Source organism: Amblyomma maculatum, chromosome 1 (assembly GCF_055883805.1).
Source record: "Amblyomma maculatum isolate TAMU_Amacu chromosome 1, ASM5588380v1, whole genome shotgun sequence".
In the NCBI taxonomy this organism is placed as follows: domain Eukaryota; kingdom Metazoa; phylum Arthropoda; class Arachnida; order Ixodida; family Ixodidae; genus Amblyomma; species Amblyomma maculatum.
This window is the reverse complement of record NC_139344.1, coordinates 352,992,019-353,011,040: the sequence shown is the minus strand read 5'-3', so window position 1 is coordinate 353,011,040 and position 19,022 is coordinate 352,992,019. Positions and strand designations below refer to the sequence as shown.

General features: G+C 42.8%; 1 protein-coding gene and 1 non-coding gene across 3 annotated transcripts in view; one reads left to right on the top strand and one right to left on the bottom strand.

The window, feature by feature from the left end:
• LOC146207792 (glutamate receptor ionotropic, kainate 2-like) overlaps positions 1-17,039 on the bottom strand; it is a 121,932-nt gene extending 104,893 nt beyond the window's left edge. For both annotated transcript variants that reach the window (XM_084590457.1, XM_084590448.1), the window contains exon 1: positions 15,317-17,039. In XM_084590457.1, the coding sequence (XP_084446583.1) occupies positions 15,317-15,431 (115 nt within the window). In that variant the 5' untranslated portion in view covers positions 15,432-17,039. The remainder of the gene's footprint in view (positions 1-15,316) is intronic.
• TRNAS-UGA (transfer RNA serine (anticodon UGA)) lies at positions 4,789-4,861 on the top strand. Its single transcript has one exon. It is a non-coding gene; the product is annotated as a tRNA-Ser (tRNA).
• Positions 17,040-19,022: the final 1,983 nt, after the last annotated feature.

Here is a 19,022-nt window from a genome sequence, read left to right as displayed (position 1 = left end):
CCGCCAACTTCCACCGAGTGTTCCCAAAGTTTCCCCTTGCATAATTGTCTGCTTAAAGAAAGAATTCGGGTTGCCTAACAGGAAGAATTCTCTGCGCGCAGACTAGCAAGACGCTCTAATAGCAATCCCAGCGTTCGAGGCCCCGCGCCTATACATGTGGTCTTTGTATTTTTTTTTTTTTTTTCACCGCTCGGAGCGCTACGACCAAGCAAAGTGCAACGCAAAAAACAGCACACTGAAGTCGGAAGGACGAGGCCTAAGTACGACCAACTAGTGTCGTCGTAGCCAAGCCTCCTTGTTCAAGAGAGCGTCTCATTAGTGCTTGATTTATGACCCGAGTCTCCTTGGGAGAGAAAAAAAAAGGGGGGGGGGGGGGGCAACGTGCAGACCTATTTAGCCTGAAGCAGCGCGAGAACAGAGTGCAATCTGAATCCCGCGTGTTTAGAGTCTTTGCTTTGTTGTGTTTTATTTTTCTTTACCAGTTTACCGTTTTCATTTTTCTTTACCTTTTTCTTATATATACACTCGATGTTTGCGGAGAAGCCAAGATTCGCAGCAGCCGAGAAAGGCGGAGACTGGAAGAGTCGATCGGAGAGGCGAAACCCTTCCGCCTAATAAACTCCCAACGACCCGCGGTTTTCGTTCTCGGTGTGTCTTTTGTTCCATTCGCCTTTCGCCTATTTTCTGCGCACCACTGCTCCCATTGTGCGCGCGGGGGAAAAAAAAAAGGAAAGCAGAGAGAGTTGCTCTAGACTGCGAATGTCATCTTCTCCGACACATATAGCCTCACGCTGCCGTCGGAGCCGTGACTCTTCCGATTCCGGTGACTTCCGTCGTATTTTTTCAATGTGGCTGCAACGCATGCCCCGCATACTATGGTGTTGATAACCATTGCTTTATGCTGTGGTTGTCACTGTTATTGCAATATCGACATTTGTAAAGAAAGCAGTAGTTCTTTTTTGTCTTTTTAGTAGCTCGAGACAAGCAGAGACCTTTCCACTTGCCGAACCTGCACGGATGTCTTTTCAAACGTACGTGCAAAAAAGCTCTATCTGTGCATTCTTTTTGCTACTTTGTCATGAGACGGCAATGGTGCCTGTGAGAATTCAAAGCGTTGATGAAAACTATCATCCCTCGAGCTTTTTCCTCCATTGTTCCCCTTTATCCTCCTTATCGACTTCTCTACCATACGGCGTCGTTTTGTATCAATCAGCTTCTCCATGTATGTACAAGCATGCGCATTGTAAAGTACTTTGTCTTCAAAGCTACATTTTTGCGCAGTTCTTCAGCATTTGACGAGCCTTGCGTGCGTTGCATATACATTCCCTTTATTCTTTATTCTTTTTCTTCGCGTGCCTTTCGCCACTGTTGTTAACTAGTTTCGGGCAGGTAGGGCAAGAGCTGACCATCTATTGCTAACATTGAAATCGGCAATTCGAATTTCATTCTTTATTTCATTAGGCGTGCTGTTGCGCGGGCCTCTTCAAAGCAACCATTGGCACATACATGAGACTACACACTTCTCTACGCTTCTCTCCGCATGTGTTCCGGCTAAACACTCGCGGTTCCGGAAAGACAGGCAAGAGAAAAGAAACAAAAACCTATTACACCCTTGTGCCAACCCCAAACAGACGCCCTCTGTACGAAACCGCACCACAGAGAAAAGCCGATCGGTCCACGGAATCACGACCCGTGCCTGGCTACGGTCGAAGCGGCTTCCTTTCTCCGGAGGCGTCCACACCGCCGCAACACATCGTGTTCAGGATACACCGCGGCCGGCCGGCCCCCATGTTGCTGGTCGCTGGTACAATGCATCTGACAGCGCTTAGGAAGAGAGAGGGAAAAGCGTAACAGATGGAAGCGAAAAGGAAAAAAAAAAGTACGTTGCAAGGATGGCGAAACGGGAAAAGAAACGGAAATGGAACTGCGCAATGCGGGAGCATCGCAACAACGCACGTGCACGAATTTAGCATGCGCGTCAACAATAGATTCGTGTCGTAGGAATCCCTTTGTAGCGGGAGGATGTGTTGCACCAATGCCGGGCGGGGCAGACGTGCTCGACTCCTTCTCTTCTTTTCTGCCCTGGCGATCGTGCCAGGCAAGGACACAAGAAAAAGCCTTCGTCTTTCTGGTGCTTCGTCTACTACATAGCGTCTGTGTGTGCAGCTGCAGTTGTATATTGCGCATTTCTTTTCTCTCTCAGCGCAGTTTGCGAGTCGGCGCGTGCGCTGTCGTCCGTTGGCATCTCGTTCGTTTTCTTTTTTTTTTTTTTTTTCGTAACATCTCGCTGCGCATTTCCTCCCTGTGTCTCGCTTTCAGCGGTCAACCCTGCGTCAAACGGAACCCGCGTCCTCTCCGTGTCGCCTCGATCCTAAAGTTGAAATTTCCTTTTGCTCGTCCACAATGCGAGCAAAGTTTCGCTTTTTCCGAGTGCCCTAAATCAAGTATACACGAGTCTTTCCGCCCCATTTCTCAGAGTCGCTGCGAATGATGTGACACATGAGCTGAATGCCGTGGATTTTGAGTTTTCTTTTCTTTTTTTTGCTTTATTTGGAGAGAAAAGAGAAAAATCAGGCAGCGTGCCGAGGTTCCACGAGTTGTATACGTGTCAGTTTCACAGAAATAATAACAGCGATCCATTCACTGCGGCTGACCAAATAGAAGGACGACTGAACGATACTACGTGTCTCCAAAACAGATAAAGTAAACAAAGTTTAGTAGCAATTCACAGACGCCTCTTTCAGAAAGGATTAAAAAAAAAATGGAAAGTTAACTTGAGGCAAGTTTCCATTTTAAGGGTTGCGATTTGTGAAGACAGAAAGGAACATAGTAGAACAGATAAAGTTCGTTTTTTTTTAACACTCTATTTTTAAGAACGCAATTCGCGCTGAACGTTACTCCAGTTATCTGACCAGAGATAGGAAAATAGGAGGAACGAAGGCAATGCTGTTAACCAGAAAATGTGTTCCGGTTGGCTACCCTGCACTGGGGAAGAAGAATTAGGGGATTAAAAAGGGGGAGAGAAGAGCGGTGAGGAGCGCAGTCTCAATTTCTCACGGAGCCAGTAGCTCTATAAGAAAACAAAACAGTGCAGTGTAGGCCTTGATCACAGTCGACTACTGCGGCCACGGACCGAGGATGTCATTTTATTTCAAAAAGGATCGTGGCGGTCCAGAGCACGAAGCAACATTTGTCTTTTGCTCGCAAATTTGGTCACTCACACAGGAGATGAGTGATGGTCTGCTCGTAACCACAGCTTTCACAAGCAGGGCTGTTGGCCATCCCCATCCAGAAAGCATTACCAGAAATATATTAGAGTTAGGTTAAAGCGATGGCGCTGGTTTAACAGAGTGGTGAGATTGTTGCTGCAGACAGCGTTTAAAGATGTTAGCCATTCTACGTCGTGTATAGTGCACGTCTAAGGACTACGCAGAGAAGAGGAAGGAAGCAGCGGCGACGACAACAAATAACGTCGCCAGCACAGTGAACAGTTTATTACCTTTATCCCAGTTAACCCTCGCCTCCTGGTTTTGAGTAGTGCCACCACAACCAACACTATACTAAGTGGTTGGTATTGCAAATGAAAGCTACTCGTACCAGTGCTAATGCGCCACACCTCGCTCACATGAAACCACTTTTTTTATACGCTTTTTTGAGTAGCTGCGATGAATTTAATATACAGTCTAAAGAGCACGAAACAGAACAACTTGACTGAAAAGATATGTAGTCTTAGAAGAAATACTAACATATTTTAATACACAGCAAGTGGAAACTGCAGCTTTCCGTAGGCGCCAACGGGTCCCGTTACCGAGTTAGAGACAACCCTTTTTTCTGTGTTCAATCGACAATATCACAATTAGATTAAAAAAAAAACAACAACAAGAAGCGCTTTGTTTGCAGTGTAGCCGTGTTATCTTTTACTTTGTCATTGTAATATTTCACATCTTTTTTGTGGTGTCGATTAGCTACATCATATTTCTAAGTTAAAGTATGTCTCGAAATAAGGTTAAGTTGGCCGTCTTCATCAGTAACTACGACTTTATCAAGTTTGGCTTTTACGAATTTTTGTCCACGTTTCTGTCATTTCGCGGGTACAAAACGTCGACATCCACTGCGTTGTTTTAGCTTACTGATACTAAACTTTTAACATTCAGGAAGTGCGCGAATGCAAACTTATAGTTTTGCAATCCGACCATCTTTATATGCCCGCCTCTTTTTTTCATACATATAATATATATATATATATATATATATATATATATATATATATATATATATATATATATATATATATATATATATATATAGGAAGAGCACCGGACGCGATGTTCGGAGGTCTTGGGTTCGGCTCCCACCATTGGCACGTTGGTTTTCCTTCTACTTTGTGTTTAATTATCTTTCTCCTAAACAGATTACATTACTAATTTATGTGATTACCGAAGTAAGAATTTAAAAAAAAAAGACAAAGTACAATCCCCAATGCTTTCCTTGGTCTCGCCGACTGTTGGCTTCTTTCGTTCATGTATTATAACGAGCACCCTCATTTCCCCTTCTTTATCTGCTTGTAGCTTACGGGGGTCTCGGTTCTGGCAGTCTTGAAGCCAAAGGTAGTATAAGGAGGTCCTAGCAGAGCTTTCGCCCTCGCTCTTGATCACATTCTACGTGACGCTGGCGGTAACACAGGACGTTCCACGTCCGCCGCTATGATTGAGGGTAACGCTGGTGAACACTCTCAAGGTTCGTATACAGACAACGTGAATACCCAAGAAAGTAGCAGGTGGGACAGCGGCCGATGTAGCTCAGTTGGAAGAGCACCAGACGTGATATTTGGAGGTTGTGGGTTCGGTTCCCACCATCGGCACGTTGTTTTTTCTTCTACTTTGTGTTTAATTATCTTTCCCCTAAACAGATTACGTTACTAATTTATGTAATTATCAAAGTAAAAAATTAAAAAAAAACAAAGTAGAATCTCCAATGCTTTCTTGGCCTCGCAGACTGTCGGCTTCTTTCCTTCATAGATTATAACGAACACCTTTATTTCCCCTTCATTTATCTTGCTATATATATATATATATATATATATATATATATATATATATATATATATATATATATATATAGTCCGAAGGCAAAGCTATAAACAGCACGGGCAGTTTAATCTCTTTAGGCTTGATTGCAGTTATTAGATTAGAGTGTCCACTGTGCACTGTGATATGATTATACCTGAGCAATGTTCTTTATTTTGTCTCGCTATTCTCATCAGCAAGTAATTCAACTTTGTTCATTAATTAATGCGCTTTCAGGCCTGCAATCACAAACCTCTCGCGCGAATCAAAGATGAGCCAGCATTGCGTCGTCTAAAAGCCTTCCGTTTGTATTGTTCTCTACCGGGAATACTATACTCTTTGTCTGCTAAGTAAAAGAACGAATAAATATAAAGGCGAGACAATAAAACTGATTTTGCAGAGAGAGCAGTATATCCATATATTGAAAAAGTAGTTTTTGTTCTTAGTTGGCTTTTAAGTTTGCCCAAATATATAACGTGGCTTACATTTTTAGTTATTTGTTTAGTTATTTCCATTTTATGGAGCGACGAAGCAAGTTTGTGTACAAGAGGTAAAATAAGAGGACCAAAGCGATATTCCATTATTTTAGTCAGATTGTTTAACATGCCAACAGACAACATGAAACAGTATCAAAGGCTGCGAAAAAGAGCCAGGAAATGAAAAAAAAAGCATTTGCGTATAATTAAAAGAAATTGAGCACAAGAAAAAGAGACGAAATATATAAAGGGACGACGCTATCTAAGTGGATAAACGAAACCGCCAATGCCGCAAGCTGCTGTGAACGTCGTACCCTATTGTATAGTGCAATATTAGGCGGTGTTAGGTTCAGCGTCAGCTCTTGAGAACTCTTTAATACACAAAAATAAGAAATAAAAATCATAACAAGGCTGGCTTCAGTCGCCCATAAATCTGAGTAGTGCCTTTTGGAAAAAAAAATGTAAAAAACACCCTCGCAGAGAAAAGAAGGATAATTGAATTTGGCAGAACGAAACACTTTTTTTTTGTTGTTGGGTGTGAAAGGTGTTCTTTTCGGTATAAGGTTTTAGAGAAAGAAGCCTTCTTGAGGCGGGAGCAATATGAACACGTTCCTCGGACGCGAGAAGCCTATTTCCAAATTAGACGTATTGAGCGTATGTGTACTTCAAGGCTAGCAAAATACTTGCGAAGATCTGAAGATCGGAAAACGTCATATACATTGGCTGCGGGTGTTAACAAGATTTCCTGCCTCGAGAAAATATCACAGAAACTATTAAGACCTCGCGGAAAATTCGATCTGCGGAAAAATATGAAGACGACGAGCAACAGGCTGAGTGCTCTTGCTTCGTACGTGTCAGCTTTACAGAAACAATTAGAGCTGCCATTCAAAGCCACTGATCAACTGCACTTTCGAATGCGTGGCAGATATTGATACCGAAGTAATGGTAGCTATCTTTGAAATCAGCTCTTGTTTTTATTTTGTGCGACTCCTACGACCATCTCAGCCTTTTAAACTTCGCGTGCTACTTTGCCCTAAGTTCTCGTGAACTGCGCATGTGCAAAGTTTATCGCGGCGTGTGAGATGAGCTCGACGCGGCATTGAGCCTTGATAAGAGCAGCGAAATCGGAGTACTGGGGCATTCCGGCAAGGTAGATGCACCACGATTCCGATGGTAGCCGTAGTGAGGTGCGGTCATGCTGTTAGCGAGCGGCACAAGCCATCCTGATATACACGGACATCGTGATAATAAACAAACCGACTGAGGCAAGGAGAAAACACAGGACGGTATTGACAACAGTGCTGCGTTGTCAGCGTCGCCCTGTGTTGTCTCTTTACCACGGTCTTGTCTTTTCTGCGGTTTCTGTCTCACGATGTCCTCTCGTAATGTACACGTGCGGCGGAGCGGAGCCTTACCAGGATGAAGACGAAAGCGGTACCTCCTGAACTGCGATTTTTTTTTTTTTTGCATGCGTTGCGACCAGCGAGAAGCAATGTCTTTAGTATCGCTCGGTGCCTTTTCGCCGCGTCACATCGCTTTATCCACACCCCGCTAAGTTGAGTCTTACTGCGTAAACGTACAGACCACCCATCTTTTGTGATCAAAGCATTGTCCTGTCGCGAGCCTCGACCGCATGCTTTGCACCGCAGGCGCGTTCTCTGTTGCATCGTTGCAAAGTGATTTTCTGTTGGCCCGACATCAACCGGTGTTTTTATAATGACTGTGGATTTGAGAATCTTCGTTCTATAAAATGCGGTGTCATCAATTTAGAGCTCCTAAAGAAAAAAAAAAGAAACATTGAGGGTCTCTTAGATTTCTCTTAAGAGGAGAATGGCGAAAGCCTACCCTTCCTCTCCTACAATTTGTCTATCATTGTTTGCCTCTTATTTGCATTTGTTGCAATGCTACATCTAATTATAAATGGTTTAAAGGAAAGGAAACCAGCGCAGGTGTTGTCTTCTTCCTTGTCCTTCGTCTCCGCGCTGTTATTCCTTGAATATGTACCAAATAGCTCAACTCTCCGTTTAATTGAAAAAAAAAAAAACTGAAAATTTGTTGTTCCTCTATTGTGGTATAACTAAGATGAGGCCAGTTTGCAATAATTCAGCGTAACGTGAAAATCACTAATAATCACAAATGCAGTCCGCAACTGTCCGCATCTCAAGGGGAATGGCTATCCCGGCTCGAAAGATAGTCCTGCACAACCTGAGGGACCGCTCTGGTTTCATTTCTAAGAATGCTCGGAGATTACGCCATCACGCTACCTGCCTCAGCGACGCACAAACTCCTTGCGTATGATTGTGTGCAAACTTTTGAGTAACTTTATTTATTTTAAAAAAAGAAACATTCCACTTGTGTTTAAGAATCAAGGCAAACAAGACGTACAATGCTTTAGAATTATGATGAGCGCGGCGTCTTCGGCAGTCCTAATTAGTTTCTTTAGGTTAGTGTTTTCAGCACCTGGGTCCGCTTGAAAATACCCCGAACATATATACTAAACAAAAGTATATTGTTTCAACGTACTCAATCTCAATTTGCTTTCACGAAACTTTCGCGTCGTAGGGAGAAACGCATATGCCATGAAAAGTCTTTTAAAATCCCGCTCACATTTAGGACTAAAAATATCTTTAGCAGTTTACATCCGCCCCGTGCTCTTGCTTTGCATAGGCGTTTTTCTGTTTACTCTTATTGCATTTTCTTCCTGCGCTTGAATTTCACATCAATATTTTCGCTGTCTTCAAGTCCTGCAAATTCAGAAGAGCGTGTCTGATACTTCACATGTGAGGGTATTTTTTTTTCTTTTGAATCTACGATTCTGTTCATAAGCCGCTGCCTCTCGTATTTCTGCGGCCCGCTGTGCCCTCGAAGTAATAAAGGTTGCACCGGCTGCATCCACGTGGACATAAATTTACTCACGTCCGTAGCATTACGTAAGAAGAAACATTCCCGCACGTGTTTTAAAAGAAAGACGTAAAACCTTGTGACACAAGACAAAAACGAATCCACTTTTTTCATCCATCCCTGTTGTGAAAGACGCATGTATGAGGTAATAAAGTGACGTCTTAAGAAGGTGCGCTTTCAGGCAGCCCGGTCATCTTTGAGAACACCGGAGCCCTGTGATGGCACCACAGCAGAATGTTTCAAAACGATGTAAAGACGGAAGCTTAATCCTAGCCAAAAAAAAAAAAAAAAGAAATAAGAAACAGCGCGTTCTTTCTCGCTTACGCAACTTGCATCCATAAAACTGACGGGCTTTTAGTTTTGCGTGTAGTAGCTTGACGGCGCGTCCAAGGGTCGATAACTGTAACAGTGGTGGGACTTTGAAAAGAGTGGGGAGTGCGTTCACAAAAGGAAGAGAGGTGAAATATTACGAGCCTCGAGTCAACCCAAAATACATATCCTCACCCTCCGGCGATTCCTTCTGCCGTGTGCGAGTGTTTCTTACACGATGGGACACCATAAACTCGAGTGCAGTACCTTTGTGCAGTACCCACTGCACAAAGAGTTCATGGTCTCGATTTCCACATCGTGCAAGATTGTGAGAAGATATTCTTTCCCTTTCTTCCCCTGCTTCATATTCAGCGTCAGCCTGCCATCTCCGATTGCATGAATCCCATTCACAATCTCGATGAGGCAGTTGTTGATCCTTTCCTCTATTTATTAGTTTTTATTGCCTGTTCCAAGAGGTTTTTAATTGTCAGAGCGTAAATGAGAAGGAGAAAACAAAATAAATTAGTTGGTGTTTAGCTTAAGATAAACCCTGTAGGTTAGCCGACGTAGCTTCCTCTTTCCGTTCTTCTTCTTCTTCTTCTTCTTTGTCTTCTTTTTCTTCGTCTTTCTCTTCTTCTGTAAAAATCAAAGGTCAAACGTGGCTACCGGCCGGGTTTACTTGACGGGCTGAAACCTCGCATAGTATTGCTTACGCAGCAAAAAAAAAGAAAAAAAAACAAACCTGATCTTCTCACTTAGCTTTCTAGCTCTGATGGTGGAACTGGCGCCTGACCGATATTTAGGTTCGACGCGCGGTTATTTTTTTGCCCCCGCTAGAACTGGCCACTGCTTCATTTCTTGCCCCAGTTGCCAGCCGGGAAATTCATTTGGCCATGAAGTTTCTCCTTTTTAGGTCGTCCCTGAAATCATTTCATTTCTCAAACTTGTTGTGTCCGGCGTCCCCCAGGGATCCGTTTTGGGACCACTTTTATTTTTGTTATTTGTTAATGATATTATGTCTGGCCTTTCAGTCCGCGTGAATCTTTACGCGGATGATTGTAACAAAGATGTGTCTTGAGTTGATGACCAGGTGTGTTTGAATAATGATCTAGAAAAGGTGATTGCGTGGTGCAACGATTGGCAGATGTGTATTAATTGTGAGAAAACCGTTTTCATGAGAATTACACACAAGAAAAGTCCTCTTCATTTTGTGTACGGTACTAACAACACATCATTATTGGAGGTAACAGAATATAAATATTTGGGCTTATGGATTACTAACAACCTTTCATGGACAAAACACATAGATACGGTTGTAGCTAATTCACTGCGCAAACTTTTTTTTCTTGAGGCGCTCACTGAAGTCATCTCCTCCCAGTGTCCGCCTACTAGCTTACAACTCCCTCATCCGCCCACTGTTAGAATATGCCGTAATTATATGGGACCCTTTCACCTTAACTAACATTCATAAACGGGAGCGCATACAGCATAAGGTCGTTAGGTTTGTATTTAATTCATATGGCCGTGAGTCTGTCAGCGAGCTTGTGAAGCGTAGTGGATTACCTTCTGTGACTGAGCGCAATCTTATCTGCCGATTAAAGTTTCTTTTCCAGCTCGTAAAAGGTCATTATAATATCAGCACTTCCAATTATATTACTTACTCTTCAGGTTATAATACGAGACAAAGGCATGCACTAACAATAACCCCTGTGAACGCGCGAAATAACTGTTTTAAATATTCTTTCTTTCCGAGGACAATTACGAAATGGAATAAACTTAATAGCGAGACAGTAACTCAGAGTTCTTTACTAATGTTTGAAAAGTGCCTGCAAATATGACTTTGAGTGCGTTTATATGCTTGTATTTCTTTTTGTTTTTCCCACCCTACTATGATCTGTACCAGATCGCAGTACCTATAAATAAATAAATAAATAAATAAATAAATAAATAAATAAATAAATAAATAAATAAATAAATAAATAAATAAATAAATAAATAAATAAATAAATAAATAAATAAATAAATAAATAAATAAATAAATAAATAAATAAATAAATAAATAAATAAATAAATAAATAAATAAATAAATAAATAAATAAATAAATAAATAAATAAATAAAAATGTTACAGTAGCTGTTAACGGTAAGCTTTCAACCGTCATCCCTTTAATCTTTTCTTTATTTTAGTGTGCTCCCCGGTTTCTATATTTTTTTTCTGATACACGTTGATTTTACGTTACCTCCGAAGCTGGAGCGGCTGAGAAACAAGAAATAACACCCGTGGTCTTGTTCGTTTCATTACTAGTAGGAAAGATGACGCACTTTCATGAACGTTCATGCTGTTTGTGCGACAAGGTCTCCTTTACTCATATTCAAGCAACTTGACTCCGCGAAATTGAATGCGGCAGAGAAAGGAGCAGCCTATTCACTTATATGATATGTGCATTTGTACAAGAAAGCGTTTGTTTTCGATAAAGCATGATATCCAGACATCCCCGTGAGCCGTTTCTTTCAAGTCCTGTCTTCACTGAAATACATCACTCCCTGCCCTTGAAGCTGGGAAGGTTCTCCGTCTTAGAGAAGTCTCTAAAGGCTCACGGATTAATAAAAACACATAGAGAAAGGAAAGTAATTTCGGAGAGAGGCTAGTTGACCAACACCAACGGCTTGCTCTCGATTTTCGAAACTGCTAGGCGTCTTGCGACATGTCAGCAACTCAGGGACATTATGACGCATGTAATGCTGGAGAGACATTTTTTCACTCCCTTCTACCGGACGCGCTTGAGCCGCAAAAGCACTCCGCTTACAGATCAATAAAGCAAACACGATGACAAACTTCCGAATCTTCTCTGCTCGGCGACATGACCGTACAAAGAATGCCAGTCGCTCTGCGCCGTATTGATTTAGGTCCCACTTCTGACTGCTTGAAAGCTTCAGCACAGTCTTGAATGCATGTCGATAACGTTGATATATAATTGTTTCTTGAAGATACGTTGCTACATTGTGCACAACAGATATGTGATTTTTATTAATTTTTAGTTTTTGGGACGGTGCCTTCCTGAAGGCACTCACAAGCTGACTTCGGACCTTCCAAGCGTTACATGCTTGCCGTTTGTTCATCATTGCCGTGGCCTCTGTTGAGTTTGTTTACACTACGCATATGAAGCAAATACTGGAAATATTATGAGGCCATCTTATCTGCTTGCACAAGCACAGTACTGCACTGGTGCCGTCGATCTGCCGATGTTTTCCTTCGGCATTCAGCGCGTCCGTAAAGGCAAATTCGTATTGCATATGTTTCCCTTCTGTCTTAGGTATTAGTAGTCACTTATTTTTCATCTACAGAGAACTAGTGCCATTTTGCCTGTTATAAAATAATCTTACTAAAACGCACTAATTTCCACGCAACGTCAAATTAAGCCAGATGAAGCTTGACCCTTTTCGACGGTCAGCGAAATACAGCCTATGGGCAGCTAACGTCGCCGTTCGTCCAGTAAAGGAAATGAAAATAGACTGAGTGCCAATTTGTTTATTTTTTTGTATCATTGAAAGAGGATATATATTGCTTTCGTCAGAGCTACCTATGTCTGTTGTGATCGTTTCATGCACATACTTTACAAGTAGGAGAAGCGTAGGCTGATGGCTTATAAGAAAAAGTACATTGCAGTTACCATTTCCTTATTATGGTGCCGTAAATTATGTGGAGGTTATGATAGTTTAACGAGAATAGCTATGCTTTTCTACCAGCAGTTATCTATTAATAACAAAAAAAAACAGTTTCTGTAAAGGCAAGTCTTGTTTTAGTTCCCGCAAATCAAAACACACTGTATTGTTTCGTGCAGATCTGCTGAGACAAATTGCTATGTTTATATTTATTTATCTGACAAGCCCTGATTAATGGCTTTCCTCTACAGTGACCATTATCGCCAGCTTAGGAGTCCCAACGGTGACTGCAATCAGCGCCTCTTCCGCAGAGCTAAGTGCATAAGGGCTTTGCAAGGCAGAATCATCGACTTGACGTTGAGTGATCACAAGATGCGATCGCAACAAGAGCTATCGGGAGTGCCACTTCCGTCCTGACAGCAATACTACTTCCGCATCGATTAACGTTTTGTCACTACCGGAGCTGGCACTGCATGTCATGCTGATGGGACAGGCTGTTTCAGTGTGGGTTTCAAAGCAAGTGGAACAGTGGTGCCCTTCGTTATGCGAGTAGTTTGTCTCTCTTGATGGCCCTCTGGAAACGAATTGAACGAAGAAACTCATTAATAAAAACGTTGCACTTTTATTCAAGATCGCGACCTTTTTGTTTTGTTTTTTTCTGCAATGACATGAAAGTTCAGCCTCCCAAAACAGCACCATAGATGGTGTCTCGTCAAGATGACATTTTCGACGAAGTAATTTTTTTCCACTTATAGAATGTGTGTCAATTATCGACGCAGGGGGTTCCGAGATTCGATGTGCGAGAACTGCTGCCGAGGAGTAAGATTAGGCATGGCGGCTGCACTGCAACCCAGCTATCTCCAGATCTGAGCTGTTCGAAAAGTGGTGTGAAGTTTTTTCCAACTTCCACGGAGTAAAAAAAAAAAAAAAAAACAAACAAATAGAGCCCACGACCGAAAACGTTACAACTACAATCGATGTGTGCACGTGCGTTACGCCGCTGTATAAAGCGCCTTGCGCCGAAAGGCGTTTTAAACTGATTTGTTCCAGTCTCCTTTCGCTATTAATCTTGAAATCCGGTTAATGCTCCAGTTTCAGTTTGTTTTTACAGGCACTACTTCGTGATTCTCAACGTCGAATCTGCGAAACAGTTTGTAAGAATCCCCTTTTTTTTTCGTATTTTTTATTCACTGCTGCCGAGAAGAGCTCCTTGCTGATATTGTATCTTTATTTGTAGTGGGATCGCGTTACTAGAGTCTTCATATGAGAGGTGCCAGCATTTAGACGTATAAAAAATGCATCTAACGCATAAATATACGCTCGATCCAGTGAAATAATAATAGTAAAACAAATCTTCACACTTAAACCGGCCTCTGTGTCCAAACTGATGAGTGGACGACCTCGTGCAACGGCTCTGTTGTCTGTGCTTGAAGAGGACTCGTTGAGCTAAGTGCACTCTATAAACCTTGCCTTTCGACAGCGCAGAGCAAAAAAAAAAAAAAAGAAAAATTTAGGGTGCATATTTACGTTTCCTAATGTGGCATTTGGGCAACGAAACACTGACCGTAGTAATGATATTGGGACGGTTTCTTCTAAATAGCGACGTAGGATTTACACCCGCTGTTAAATAGAAATTTCGAACGCTGCTTCGCAAGTGAACCGCACCCTAGATATGTTAGAATATCAATGAGCATAATGCTACTATATTACGCAGTTCCTCGCTTATTTTTTTTTTTTTTTTTTGCCTACAAATACCTGGGGGACTTTGGTAAGAGCATTATATTGTTATCACGCCATCTTGGAGACGTTAAAGAGTACAGAAAAAGTTGATGTTTTTCCTACTGTGCTCTTACGGTTGGTAGCTCCAGGTTTTCTTTATGCAGTAACAGCGACAGTAACAGACGTTCTCCGCATTGGTGCTACCACGTCCGTGGTAGTTGTTATCAACTGCCTTTATTTCAGAGGAAAGCACTTCTGATGCTCATGGTTCATTTCAGAAGCAGATCGTAACTCGAGGCATAATAAATCCGCAAGGCAAACAATACCTGTCAAGAAAGTAATGTATAGGGGGCACTGTAACACCCAAACGAATGCTTATATGAAAATTTATTAATGCCTCTAAGCATAAAGTTTGAATCTGTCTATCACAATGACAGCGTCGATTTCCTATAAACACTCGGTAGAGAAAGCAAATCCTGCCTTTCGTGTAATCTGAAATCCCGTTACTATCGGCGGCACCGACTACTCCGCCGCAAGTCGACCTCGGTCCCGAATGCAATTGGCCGCAAATTTTTTCTTTGCAGCACATGCTGCGTTTGTACATTCATGCATTCTCATTCATACGTCATAATTCCGTACAGCACCTGCCTGTAAGCATCGCAGCAGTAATAGCGTTTGGTAGTAGTAGAAGCAGTACTAAAAGCAGGGGTATAGTAGAAGTAGTAGTAGTAGTGCTGGTAGCAGTAGTAGTAAGCCTTATTTGTTAAAACGAGCAGGCCAGAGTATCCGCTATAGTTTTTCGGTGTCCTTAGCCCACGAGGTCGTGGACTAAGGACCTGCACGTTCATGCTGCAAAACTTCAAACGACAAAAATTTAGTTTAATGAAATATGGAAACATGAATGGGAAAGTGTTGTACAGACTTGTAGCATAATTAATGCTGATTACAAGTATGTACTACGAAATGGTCCCTGACCATCACAACGAAACGTTTCGTGAGAAAATTAAGAAACTAAAAAGATACCTTCTGCGGACCTATGAAAGCTAAAACTCTCCAATTAAAACACTCGCGTGAAGAGTACACATGGTGGAAGCTAAAATCCTGACGCAGCCCGGAGAGGTAGAGAGATGAGCGGGAAAGGATGAGGAAATGAGACAAGAGAGAGGAACGATAATGCACTCACCGATGCGCACGACGTCCGGCAGTGCTTCTCCTAGATTTCCCATGCATGCTAGCAGAGCGAAGAGCAGGGCTGGGAGAAGCCCCAGACGAGGCGGCACACACACGCTGGAGTTCATCGTGTCTGAGCAGGAACGGCGAGCTTTGGCCACTGTGCGCTGTGTTCACCTTTAACGCATGGCCGACCCGAACTGTAGCTCGTCAAGGCTTCAGCAGGGAGAATCCGAACACCGCTGCGCTCAGCAACCCGAGTGGAATCTGAGGTAATGCCCAACGTTAGTGTCGCTCAGGTCTCCCATTACCCAAGTTATAGTGGAGGGCGGAAATTAACAACTGCTCTTGCGAGATCCGCTTAAATTCCGATGGTTTCGTTAATATTCCCGATGCTTTTTAAAATGATAACGAAAATGCTGGTAACTATTTACGCGAAATTGGAAACTGCTAGGTTTAAATAATCTTGCAATATCAAGCAGAAAGTTGGTTGCCCTGTCGTGTGCTCTTCTTCGAGAACCAAAGTATGAATGTTCGGTGCATCATATTAACCACTCATGAGAAGTTTGAATGCGTTGATGACTGTTGCTGCGTGATTACATACAGTAAGAGCACCACGTAAGGGAGAAACTAAATGAAGGGCAGAATAAGTGATAGGAGCACTTTAAACAACAGAGAAAGGAAAGTTGAATCTATCTCCTTAGCTTCAAGATGATAACTGTTTTAGAAAATGCTATCCTTTGAAATGGCGGTCGTTACTGAATTTGCACTGAAATACATTGAGAGCTACTATTCCTTGTTACTTTTCAGTATTTTGTTTCTGAATTCGGTAATATGATCAATTATTTAAAGTACCCAGTAAATTTGGAAGAAAGGAAACTTGTTTTGATTTGACATCACTAGCACCATTATCGAAATCTTCAAAACGTGCCAACGAAATACACGAGTACGATCGCTTAAATGTGGTGCAATACAAGTAGACTTTAACACATCTGATCACTTCTTTTAGATCTCGAAACTCTTTCAGGAGAGGCAGCACTGAATCTAACGAGGGAAGGAAAAAAAGATGGCAGGTGCCGAACTTCACCAGACATTTGAATTACCTGTCACTGTGGAAGCCGAAATGAAAGTGATCTTAAACGTGAGCTTTGCGATTTTTTTTCCCATTAAATATGGTGAAATTCCAACAGGCTAGCGTGTTTCCGCTTAATGTTTATCTTCGACATGCAAAATTCCGGAGCTGGCTATCCTGGTAACATGTCCACTTAGTCACCGAGTACACGCCCTTTGGATATGGTCCCGTGAAAGTCCACTTTGGCGAAGGTTGTCAGTCGAGCGCTCACTTCACGTAACCTATTAAGGTCTGTCACAACTATGCAGTTCACCAAGTTAACACCGTCGGTCTTGCGCTGCCTATCTCCAGGTAAAAAACCGTCTTGGATGCAGTCAGAACATCCGCTGGCCACCGGCACTGATGGAGCTTCTTTGACTCTTCACGAACAGGTTGAGTGGATAAAGACAGCATCTATGATCTTGCAGTAAATATGTAAGAAAAGTAGAAAATACTTATCAAGAGCATTGAATGGCTGCTTTTAGGATAAACGCCTACTTGTCGCGACACGATCACAAAGGACGCCCAACTCTGGAGCCGGACCAGGCGAGCCTGAGGTGCATGCCGCCGGCCACTGCGCCCCGAGGCATCTGGCTGCGGTCGGGGCCGGCTGGATAGAGCGCGCTTCAAGAACTCCGAGAGAGGGCCATGTGGAAAGGACGGGAGAAGGTAGAAGAAGGAAAGAGGAATTGAGAAAGAGAAAGAAGTGGTGAGGAGGCTGCTGTAGCGCTTCTCTTCTCCCACGCACCTTCTTGGATAACAGAGCGAGCGGCAGACCCGCTGGTGCAGCGACCGTGCTGCAATGGTGAAGGATGTGGCGCCATCTCTTGGCTAATAGTGCGCAACTCTCACGCAGCGTCTGCAGCCGCCGCGGCTTTTCTCCGACATCACTCGTTGCGGAGTGTAATTCTTCCGGATAATACGTTTCGCGAGCGATTTCTGTGGTGGTGTGCGAAAGCTGTCTGATTTTCAAAGAGCACAGACGAAATTATTGCGGTCTTAGACATTTATCTCTCTTTATTTTTATCTGGAAGGCTAAAAATAGAGGGGGAGGGGGGGGGGTAATGTGAGGGGGAGAAATAAATTTTGGCGCGGCTGTTACCGTCAATTGGTTTGCTTGTTTTAATATATCGCCGTCTTCAACAGCTCTTGCTCTCTCACGCTCTCTTACGCTTTTACTCTAACACGTGATTCACAAATATAAATGATCACGAAGCTTGTGATCGAAAGTGAAAAGATTTATTACTAATACATTACTGCTTTGTCTCATCTCATTTACAGCTAAAATAAAAAAGTGGAATTCAAACATTAACTCGTTTTTTTTTTTTTTTTATGAAACACACTCAGCGCTGAAATGTGCATCATAAAATGAGTTTTGAGGCAAGGAAGGTGGAAGCTACAGGAAAGCAGTTGTGACTACTTCAGTTCAATAAATTTAGGAGAAGAACTGAACATCCTAAGTAGGCCGTGAAATTGGGTCAAATATTCGTAGTTCATTAATATTAGGGTTGGTTTTCATAATTCAAATGTTGCGGTTCCTCGCATGTGCGAGGAAGTTTATAAAAGTTTCATGTTACTGGTACTCACCTAGGGAGCTGAAACACGGTGGCTAACGAAAATGGGTCTACTTAAGTTGAGGTCAACAGAGAGATTTGTGGAACGGAAAAATGGCAGGTGTATAACATTAAGAGGCATGAAGTGTGTAGAGTGGGTCAGAAAAATAACTCGAGTTAGTGACATTTTATTCAAAATCGAGAAAAAGAAATGGGCAGAGGTAGGACATGTAGTGTGAATAGAGGAGGAAAACCCATGGTCGCTAAAGGTAGAATTTCAAGGGAACGAAAGCGTAGCAAGGGGTGGCAGAAAATTCGGTGGAAGGATGAGATTAAGAAGCTTTCAGGGGCCAAATAGGTCCAGCCAGCAGAGGACCGGATTAGCCTTTGTCAAGCCATCGCAGGCTTTTTGCTAGCACCCTGCAGCATCACGAGTACTGTGGAATCAGTGTTGATGCTAAATAAAATTATTTGTATATGTATTTGTAAATATGGGAGAGGTCTTCGCCCTGAAGTGGGTATAATCAGACTGATAATGATGATGATGATGATGATGATGATAATGACGTGTATGAAGGTGAAAGCTCGTTCGCGCAGTGACGCGCGATTTTTGTGATCACTGTAAGGTTAGCCGCTCCCGGGCGCTGCCATTTACTGCCGACCAGCGCGCTGCCGCGTGGGCGCTTCCTTGGGGACTGCAGGGCCGCAGTATAGCCGCGGCCGCGCCTGCCCGGTTGCCACGTTTAGCTAGCTTTCGGGCGCTAGAAGTCACTGCCAAAATATTTTCACTACATGGTTGTGTTGGCGCGAGTTTGTTTGCATTGTCGTGGAGTTAAAATCGACTTGTTATTCGTGGGGTTTATAGTTTGACGTTCACGTGATCATCACGCAGCTGCGCTAATAATGCCGTTTCGATCCCTTACTGACGATAAAACGTTTGCGAAAAATTGCATGCATTGCTTTTGCGTATGACTCGCATATAATTTCACTTCCCAATGCGCTCTTCTTCCTTCCTGCCAACCATTTTGAACCTCACCAATTACGATGTGTTGTGT